We start from the raw sequence: 10,805 nt of genomic DNA on the forward strand, positions 1-10,805 counted from the left end.
TATTCCCTAGCCCTAAGCACAGGGCAGGAAGAGCAAGTGGAAGGAAAGAGAAATTAAATGAACTGAAGAGGAACAATAAAGCAAAAAAGTTTCTTAACTTGCATAGATCTTGCAGACTAAGAAAAGTCACTACTTTCTCCCTACCCTCCCTACCTATAGCCTTTGCATCTCTCTTCTACCACATCTTCAATCACTGTGTGGCTGGTATGCCATTTAAAACATGCCAAGAACAAGAGGCAATTTTAGAAGTTGTGTGCAGCTACAACTAGAAATCTGCTAGATACAGATACTGGCAGCAAGCACATGGCCCTGTGAAGCAGTGCAAAAGTACCATTTCAACATGTGCTAGGAAAGAGGAACAAATTGTCTTACCTTGATTTCCAGACTTTCACCATCAATTCCAAACTTCTTCAGTAGGGGTAGAGCTGTTGCCTTAAGAACATCAACCTATAGAACACAGAATTAAAAAAGCAGACTCTTTATTGGAAGTTACATAAGTCAGTAATTTAAAAATCATTGCATTATGAGGTGCCTAACAAAGGCAAGGCTTCCCCATACTATGTATTCTATGGAAAGACATGGGAATGCAGCACAGAGAGCTTTGGCTACTCTTAGACTACCACAGTATCTCATTACTCAAAAAATTTGCTAGAACATATTGCTGGGAGGTGCAATTTCCCATTCTGGATTTCTTCCTCAGCCTGATTTTTATTTCTATTATCATTCAGCTAAACCAGCTCATTTGTTTCTCTGAACACAGCTATTGAAAAAATTATATTCTTCTGTCATTGCTAAAAAATTCCTACAGCTAAATAAATTATGATTGCAAGAACCTTTGCATTTTGGAGCAGGCCCTTGATTTGGCAGGAAGAACCTCATCCTTCTGTGAAGAACTTCTTCTCATCTGTTTCTGAGAAACAGAAGCTTCTAGGTAACTTCTGTTGAAATACTCAGAAGAATCTGAAGTGGGTGACACATCATCCATGCACTCCCTTTGAGCCAGATGCTCAGCAGATCCAGGTCTGAGCAGGATTTTACTTGCCATTGCTCCTCCTAATTGCTGACATAAGACAACAGTGACTGCCATCTTCTTCCCTCTGCTGAAACTTCAGTAGCACTGCTGAAGGTGACAAAAATGATTTAGCAGTGCAACAGCACTGGTAGTTACCCAAGACAAGCAGCTTGGGACAGACAGGACCAGGACAGCATGACCAAAGAGGAACTAAATTCAGATGAAGGAAACAAGCATGCAGTAGACACCAGCTGAGGAGGCAGGAAAAAAGCACCCTCCTTGCCACACCTTCAGCCAGAATCCACAATTATTAAGTTTCATTCTCTCTGTTTTGCAGAGAGTGCAAGCCACTGACGAAGTAGTAGCATGTACCTCACCTACAAAGCTGTGAACAACCTGTTAGAGCTACCTGAGTAGCTACAGTTCTCATTCTTCAAACTCTGCTGGCCAACATACTTCCTTTCTTACAGAGAGGCATTTGGTAATGGTAATATCAATACTTGAATGTCTTCATTAAAAACAACTGTAAGTCAATGATTATTTTTTATATTTATATATTTTATATTTTTTACAGCCAGGCTACCTTAATTCAGCCCCTCAGTAGTATTCATTAATCTCACAAATTTGACTTTTAGAGCAAAAACCTTTACTAACACGCATGTGCACACACATAGACACACATGAATACCACTGGCAGAAGTTCCGACAAGCTGATCTGGTTCACATGAAAGTTACACAATATTTCTCCCCCTTTCTTATGAAACAAAATACACCAGTAAAAAAAGTAAAGCTTCACTGTGTAGGTTAGGAACTCCCTTTCCCTCCTCCATTTCCACTTTTACAATTCTTTGGACTGAAGTCTGTATCTCTGGAGAAAGCATGTTATGCCAGCATTGAGAAGCTGGATCAATTCTGAGTCCGGTTTGTCTGTTTCCAAAAATGTCAAGACTTGTCAGTTTTTAGTCCTCAGACAAATTCCAGGCATTATACTTAACAGGTACCAGACAGACACATAATAAGAGACTCTGTTCCAATTTGCAGACTAAATAAAGAAGGTAATCAGCAGTATCTGCAGAAGCTGAAAAGGCTGTTCTGCTTAGCAGACGAGTGGGAGTTCAGGCAGGAGAGGTTAAGTACGTCACTGGAAATCACAAGACGGTAGCAGAACTGAGACCTAAAACTGTATTTTCTAGTCTCTTGCGTATACTCAGCCATAAAACCATCCTTCAGCTTCATCACACAACCAAGGGCATACCTCGCCACAAATGCCAACAACTTGCTAAGTCCCATAGACATTGCTTGTTCACAAACCAGTGTGAATACAACCTTTTTGCCTTTAAAGAAATCTACAATAATTAAAAAAAAAAAACAGAAAAAAAGAAAAGTAACTTTACTAACTCTTAGTGGTTTGCAGAATCCCTTAGTCAGTGCAAAGCTGGAAAACAACCAGACACAGACCCTACAGCACACGGCTACCTAGGAAAGGGGCAAGCATTAGCTGGCCCACACAGGCCTTAGCACTGCACAGAAGAGCATTTATCCCTGCCATACATACAGCATTATGTTTTGGGGACAATGACCTAGACTTGGGGGAGGGGTGGGGAAGAGTGAAACCAGAGTTGAGGAGGAAAAAAAAAAAAAAACCCACAGAAAAGTCAGTAGGAAAAACTTGTTTTCCTGGGATTACAGACAACTGCTGAATTTTTATTAACATTGAAGATTATTGCTCCCAAGCCAAAACTTCATATGCTAGTCTCCTGCCAGCATGAAAGTCATTTCAGTTCAAAGTCCCACTGCATAGCTGTAAAAAAAACTTAAACACTTGCAAACCTAAACATTAAGAATGATTATTTTAAAACCAGGTTATTGCAGCACTACATACCTGTCAGATAACAACATGTAGAGAAGGAAAGGAAAATAAGAGCTACCATTTGTGTGCCACCTCCCTTCCCTTCATAAAGGCAGTTTACAAACACCCTCCCCCCCACATGCTCTCTATACAGAGAAACTTGAAACTACCTCAACTCTATACACCAGTCGCACATGGCTGGTCCCACAAGCTATCCCCAGTCAGGTCTCATCAGTGGCCATGCAGAAAAACATAATGCAAATGTAGGCTGCCAGTGAACAGTTCAGGCTGGTATTCCAAAGCCACGCCTCTTCCCGACAAGTGTGAGCAAAGTAGTATCCCTCTCACTCATTTAGGATGTGTATCACTCACACACAATTATCAACACGGTCCAACTTGAAACAAGTGCACATTACCCTGTATCTCAGTGGCCACAGTACTCTTTTGGAGATAAGAGAGGTTCTTGGATGAAGAGCAGCAGGGAAAACTCCTTGCCCATTTTAAACTACCCACAATATATTTACATTGGTTTGCCTTTCCCCCTTCTCCTTGGAAAGCCAGGAAGTGTACAGACAGATAGACAAATTTAAGCATCCCTTTTTGGGCAAGCATAGCTAATAAATGTTCACCCAGTTTCTAAATACCTTCTGCCTACTGAAAAATAAAAGCCCAAATCAATTTAAAACCAAGTTTCCATTTACTTAAACACATAAATCACTTAGGGTAGCACTTAAACTTGTGCTTTTAATCTCAGCAACCTGCAGAGCCATACGCTATACAAAACAGCTTGTAAAACTCCTTTAAGTAGTTTATTGGTGTGCACCAGGTTTAATGTTGACTCAGGCAAGTTAAACGGACATAAACCACGTTTAAACCAGTTTTAGGAATTGGTATTCAGTTATCACCACTTAAAAAGTTACTACACATCAGCTGAGTCACAGTAACTACAGTTGTGCTTCTACAGCACAATGAACTTACAATATAACTCCTTAGCATGTACAACTGAATTTTATTTACACTTAGTGTCAGGTACTGTGATCCAGCTGATGTATGCCAACACCTGTCTGTGTCTGAGCTTTGGCCAGTCCAAGCCCCCTTCAAGTACAAACTAACTGGCTCAAATTCTTACACCCATGTCAACTAAAATTGTTTAATCTCTATTGGCCCATGTGACTGATGCCTGAAAAGGGATAATTTCCAGAATAAAGACTCAGTGGCTTAGGTGAGTGTCCAAACTTACTTGAAAGCAACATTAAGATTGGACAGCTCTTCATCTCCAAATTCTTAAAAAATTTCTCCATTGTGATTAAAAAGATGCAGTCAACCAAAAGAGACTTCTTTGATTCCCGCTACTTACCATTTCTATTAAGTACTTTTAATCACGGTGACTGAAAGGTTAGCAAAACATGCTTCCCATTTTACTTTTTTCTTTTTTTTTTTCTTCTTTTTTTTGACAGTGCTGTGTATCACCCACTTCAATCATCTGACTCATGAGGGTGTCTCCCAGAGCCACAGGTGAGAGAACAAGTTTTTTAAATGACAAGAGAAGCACAGTTGAAAAGCCATAAATACCAGCAGGACTCAGAGGCTCATCTAGTATCTGCAATTATACTTCATAGTATTTGTATTCATTGGAACTGGTTAAATTTTCACATAACAATGTTTCCTTGATCTACTCAGAGGAAGAGGCAGTCTCCAATCACCATTCAAAAGGTAAACACAGCAGTGCTGTCCTCCAAAAGCCATTATGTTTGGGTTTTCTTGGGGTGTGGGTGGGGTAGAAGGAACATTACTTCAGTGTTTTAATCCCACGTTATCCATAGCTCTTTTTTGTAACAACATTGCTAAAACAAAGGACTGTAAATCAGCAGTAACAGAAATCAAGGCAAGCATTTCATAGTCATTTGATCTAATGCACCTTCTAGCACCTTTCTGAAGAATCAGAGTTATTACATATTTTTGCTACTGTAATTTCATAATTGTCACGACTTCTGTTTCTAATAGAAAGAAGGCTTCACAGCAGCATTGGTATAACTATGCCCAGCATCCAACAGAAGAGAAAGAGTCCTTCCTTGTTACACTCAAATTTTAAAGACAGTTTCCTCTTTTTACAGTAAATACATGCATGGGGTAGGAGAAACAACCCATCTAATTTCTAAGAGAACAGTAGAAGCAAACCAGTGGCAGGGCCCCACATCACATTTAAAGGGAGTTTCCAGCGGAGAAGACAGATGCAGTACAGAACTGAAAGTCAAAAGGTGGATTACAAACTGCAGTTTGGAGTGTGATGCAAAAAGGGAGCAACAGCTTAGCAGATGCTTGTTTGATTCAGAGAGTTTGCTGGCAGATGCAGTAACACTGGATACTTCTGGATGTGAGGGATGATAAAAGTGCAACATGTTTTATACACCTCTTCTTGATATTTTTTTTCTTTTTTGAAAAAAAAATATCCTCCTCTGGTACTTAAATTTTATTACTTACCGAAGGATCTACTTGATCGTTTGTTACTCCCCTCAGGACAATCTTCAATGGATGTTTCATGAAAGGTGCCAAGCAGAGCAGACTTTCCAAATAGTAGCCAATACTACGACTGGGGCTGCAGTCATGTTCCAACGAGCCTCCATGCAGAAGTCCAGGCTGATAATACAAGGTAGTACCTGGGGGAGATGCCAGGGGAGCAAACCAAATGAGAGTGCTGTCAGCACACTGGCTGTTACTACAGCATAAAGACAGTTTGCAACAATGTATACAGGCAAATTAGAGACAAAAGAATTTATGAAAGATGGTAGCACTTCCAGCATGCTATTTCTATGTCTGCAGTTAATAAATGGACTAACACACGTGTCTGTCTGTCTTGCATATAATTTCTCCTCCTTTCCTCTTCTTCCCCAAAATAAAGGATCTCTTAGCAATTGCCAAAATGCTGATACAAGCAACTATTATCCCTCACAGCAACTAAATCTTCACCAGACCAACAGGTCATTGCTGTCTTGGCATACCTGGTTGTAGTTCATCTGCTTTACTGACCAACCATAATCCCCCCCCCCCCCCCAAAAAAAAAAAGAGGACAAGAACAAGATGAGATTTTTATGTGGGATGCTTGTTGCTCAAACCAACCCCTTTTCTGAGCGTGACTAGGCAAGCAGTCTTGCTCAGAAGTTTGCCTTTGTGGAAGGCAAACCTTCCCCCTACAAAAATCTGTTCTAGTTCAGAGGGACTTTCCCCCACTACGAAATCTTGAATACCAAACAAAATACTACTTTTAATTCTTGAGCAATACAGTTTCCTTAACTCTCTGCACTATGGTGGAGAGCTGATCATCTTGCATGCGATCAATTACTACAACACTTCTCATCTTGCTTATTTCTGATCTTCTCAGTCAATGACATTTGAACACCTACCTCTGTCAAGACAAAACCTTGATTTCACTGCAGCAACTGGTAGAGCCCAGAAGACCAGAACAGAGGAAGAAGGGAAAACAGGTCTCACCTGTTTGGTTTATTTCAATCCGAGAGCCGTTGGTCACTTTGTCAATCAGGCGAATAAAACTTGCTTCAAAATCTAAGGATTAGAACAAAGACAAAGTTTTAAAGTTCCTTAAATTTATTCCTGGAAAAAATAAGAAACTTCAACACCACACTTGCACATTTTTCCCTTTCCTGCCTTTCACGACAGTAAGTCCACCTTCACTCTTCAACTTGTGGTATAATTCTACCACATGAGAAAAGGCAATTCACTATAAAACCCAGAGGTGTTAATTTGAGCCTCCATGCTTATACGCATCTCAAATCAATTCAGATGCCCCCAGATGTGACAGCTGGACTAGCCACACTCCTCTCCCTGGCACACAGCAAGTGATACAAGTTGACACTTCTGACCACAGTAGCCTGAGAGATCACTCAAGCCCAGGATAAGACCTTTGACAGTTAACAGTTTGCTCAGTATGAAGCAATACAAATCCTAGCAAACAGGACCCTGTGTATTTAAGCACAACAAGCTCATAGCAGCTTCCCATTATTCTCTGTAAAAGTCTTAGTTTAAAAGAAGGGGACATTCAGATGTGAGGTGCTGCTGCTGCATAGCTGTTCCACAAACACAATTAGCTATCTGCAGACTTTCAAACTTTCCATTTCCAAAACTGTCATTGACATAATAAAGGCTAGAGAAACCGCAAGTCTCCCCATCACCTCTCTTCTTGCTTACTGTGTACACTGTAACAGTTCATGTGGAACTAATTCCTCAGTTTCTCCAGTTTGTGTGGACTCCCACTCAGAGACAAAGGAAAGGACAAAAATATTTAACAACAAAAAAAAAAAAAGATGAGGAATATGCTAGTATTCTAGTATTTAGGTATCCCAAGCTGGTACAGACTCAGTATCAAGGAAAATATGTGAACATATGCATGCAGAGTTCAATACCCAGGTTAAGTTTTAAGGACCAATAGCACCTGCATAACAGTTGGCAGGCTGCAGAACTTCCTCAGCAATAATCCTCTGTTACTTCTTAAACAGTAATCAGATTTTTCTTTCTATATAAGCTTTTAGGATGCAATAAACATTTAAACCAAAGAGCTACCTGCAGAAATTACAGTTTGTTAATATTTGCATAATATGGTTGACGCCCCAGTCACACAATGCTGGTTCTGCTCTCTGTCACAGTAACTTCTAAATTTAAAGTTTGTATGACAGGACTGGTACCTCTTCCAGTACAAGAGTGCATCCCTGTGAATACACATTTTGCCTCTTGGAGAACAAACCTGTAGAAGAGTCTTCACTGCAAATGTTCCAGTCATGAAAAGCAGAGAGAACTGCATGTTGAATCACCGACACAAATCAGGGTTTGTTGTTCTTATTTTTCTGTTACAATCACAGTTTACATTTTAACCCACACTTGAAAAAGGTGATTCAAAAACCTTTAAAAAAAAAACATGGCAAACCCAACAAACTTCACCACCACCACCAAACATCCTGTGGTAATAATAAGTACTTTGGGTCACAGTAACTGTTAAGTCAAGTACACAAGAGTGTTTTGACAGTTTTGGAGGAGAACTTCCAGCTATAAACGGAAGCCTCCTCAGGAAGCAGAGCAGCACCTTCACCGGTCCTATCCCTGTTCTGAACTTGCACACCTCGCCCAAAAAATAAGCGAACGCCACAATAATGTTTCTTCCCCAACCTCCACCCGACTGCCTTCTTACTTCAGCTCAATGAGGAGAGTTGCCCTAGGGTGCCAAAGGTCCTGTACAGGAATGAAGAGGGTACTCCCTAAGCAGGGTTTCCCTCAGAGGAGTCCGCAGTGTGGGAAGCTTTCAGAAATGAGAAGTAAACAGACTTCACGTCTTTCACCTTTATTACCGGCAAAAATCGCAGCACAAAGCCTGACCCGTTAGGTCTGTGGGAACCCGGGCTCCCGTAGGGAGAGGGAGGACACGACGCTGGGCAGGCACTGCTGGGCAGGCGGAGCGCGGCGGGCAGAGCCCCAGCAAATTCTGCGGCTTTCGCCCGCAGAGCCCGCTCTTACCGAGACGCCAACCTGCTCCGAGGCTGCCAGCGAAGCGCACGCACAGCCTGGCCGGCGCCTTGGACCCACGCTCGGCATCTCCTCCCGCTGCCCCTCGCCCGCAACGCCTCACGTCGGGACCTGAGCGAAACCGGTTGCCCTGCGGGGCGGGAAGGGGGGGGGGGGGGGGGCCGGGCCCGCCCCACCCCACCGGGGCGGCTCGGGCAGGGCAGCACCGGTGCCCGGTCGCCCGGTGCGCACCGCCCGGGACCGGCGGGAGGAGCGAGCGCGACCTCCCGGGAAGGCAGAGCTGCAGCGGCAAGCCGCACCGCCGCCAGCGCCCGGTCCCCCCACGAGCACACCGGCTTCCATCGGACCCCGGGCGGGCCGGTGCCGGTGCCGCCCTCCCCGCTCCGGCCTCTTCCAGCCAGCGCCTCGCGTCGCGCCCACGTCTCCCTCTCCCACAGCCCCGCCGCTGCCAGCCCCGCCCGAGACGGCGCCGGCGACTCGCCGGGCGTGCGCGGGGCGGCCCAGGGGGAGACCCCGTCCACGGGCAGACAGCGGCACGCAGCCGGGACCCCCTGCCCCGCCGCCCCCCGCGGCACCCGCCGGGACGGGGACGGGGCTGCCGCGGCCCCCGGCGCGGGGCTGCCCCTGCCCGGCAGCAAGCCCCCGCCACGGCCGGCGCCGGGGCTCCCCCCGCCCGCCCGCCCGCTCCCTCGCTCCCTCCCTCCTCCCCCGGTGGCCGCCGGTGCCGCCGCTCACCGCGGAGGCCGGGGTCCTCCTCCTTGGCACGGATCTTGCGGATCTTCAGCGGCCGCCCGCTGAGCGTGGACAGCACCAGCCGCTGCCGCAGGAAGTTGCACCCCGCGTAGCTGAGGCACTGCGCCTCGCCCGTCGCCGCGCCGCCCGCCATGCCGCCGCTGCCCCGCCGTGCCCGCCGCGCCCACGTGGTTGGGAACAGGAAGCGCTGGGACAGCGGCGGGGTCAAAGGGCGCGGGGCGGGGCGGTGGCGGCCGGCAGGGGGCGGGGACTGCGCGCCGTGCCGGTGGCGGGCAGGGCAGGGCCGGACCGGGCCGGGCCGGGCCGGGCCGTGCCAGCAGGTCGAGTCAGTCGCGACAGCGAGCCCTGCCCCGAGGCAGCTCGGCCGGGTGACAGCTGAGCCCTCGTGACGGCCGCTGGCGCTGCCAGCCGTGCCGCTCCGCCGGCAGGTGCGAGTCCTGCCTGCGCCGGCCGTCCCCTCCCGGGGCGAAGCGTGGTGCCTGCACCCGGGCACTGTCCCCACATCGCAGTGCCTTCCTTCGGGGGGCACGTTCCCTCTGGCAGTCCTTTTCGGTGACGGATCCCTGGCTGTCTTAAGGAAAGCTAAGCAGAGGAATGAGTGGGATTTCCAGTCTCCAGGCCAGCCCGTTTACCTACCGACAGTGGCAGAGCACGGCTGTGCTTACAGAAGAGAACGAGTGAAGCTTTCAGTCCGTATTTAACGAGAAACGTGCATGACAGTAGAGGCGTGACAGTGTCAACTACTAGGCTACATTTATGCATGCGGGGAAAGAAGTTTCTTAGAATAGAATAGAATAGACTATTTCAGTTGGAAGGGACCCAAAACAATCATGTAGTCCAGCTGCCTGACCAATTCCAGGCTGACCAAAAGTTCATACGTGTTGCTAACGGCATTGCCCCAACGCCTCTTAAAACACCGACAGGCTTGGGGCATCGACCACCTCTCCAGGAAGCCTGTTCCAGCGTTTGACCTCCCTCTCGATAAAGAAATGCTTCCTAATGTCCAGTCTGAACCTCCCCTCATGTAGCTTTGAACCATTCCCACACGTCCCATCACTGGATCCCAGGTAGAAGAGGTCAGCACCCCCCTCTCCCATTCCCCTCCTCAGGAAGCAGGGGAGAGAGCAATGAGGTCACCCCTCAGCCTCCTTCTTTCCAAACTAGACAGACCCAGAGTCCTTAGCCGCTCCTCACAGGACATGCCTTCCAGCCTTTCACCAACTTTGTTGCCCTCCTCCGGATGCCTTCAAGGACCTTCACGTGCTTCTTAAATTGTGGGGCCCAGAACTGCGCACAGTACTCAAGGTGAGGCCACACCAACGCTGAATGGAGCTGGGCAATTGCCTCTTTTGACCGGCTGGTCATGCTGTGATTGACGCACCCCAGGATGGGGTTTCCCCTCTTGGCTGCCAGGGCACACTGCTGACTCGTGTTGAGCCTGTTGCCAACCAGCACCCCCAGATCCTTTCTGCAGGGCTGCTCTCCAGCCACTCCGCTCCCAGTCTATACTTGTGCCTGGCATTGCCCTGTCCCAGGTGCAGAATCCAGCATTTGGTCTTGTTAAATTTGATGCCACTGATGATTGTCCAATGCTCCAATCTATCAGATCCCTCTGCAGGGCCTCTTGTCCCTCAAGACAGTTAACAGCACCTCCCAGTTTGG

At 46.9% G+C, this 10,805-nt stretch overlaps 1 protein-coding gene across 3 annotated transcripts in view; it reads right to left on the minus strand.

Moving 5' to 3' along the window:
• The window catches only part of RCL1 (RNA terminal phosphate cyclase like 1), a 33,641-nt gene extending 24,346 nt beyond the window's left edge, over nucleotides 1-9,295 (minus strand). For all 3 annotated transcript variants that reach the window (XR_008233619.1, XM_052777991.1, XM_052777990.1), the window contains exons 1-4: nucleotides 9,126-9,295; nucleotides 6,351-6,422; nucleotides 5,343-5,518; nucleotides 373-447 (exon numbers count right to left, since the gene is read on the minus strand). Coding sequence is in view for 2 of the 3 variants with exons in the window: in XM_052777991.1 (XP_052633951.1) it covers nucleotides 373-447; nucleotides 5,343-5,518; nucleotides 6,351-6,422; nucleotides 9,126-9,276 (474 nt within the window). In the remaining variant the exon portion in view is untranslated. The remainder of the gene's footprint in view (nucleotides 1-372; nucleotides 448-5,342; nucleotides 5,519-6,350; nucleotides 6,423-9,125) is intronic.
• Between the last annotated feature and the right edge of the window lie 1,510 nt (nucleotides 9,296-10,805).

This window comes from Harpia harpyja, chromosome Z (genome assembly GCF_026419915.1).
Source record: "Harpia harpyja isolate bHarHar1 chromosome Z, bHarHar1 primary haplotype, whole genome shotgun sequence".
NCBI classification, from domain to species: Eukaryota; Metazoa; Chordata; class Aves; order Accipitriformes; family Accipitridae; genus Harpia; species Harpia harpyja.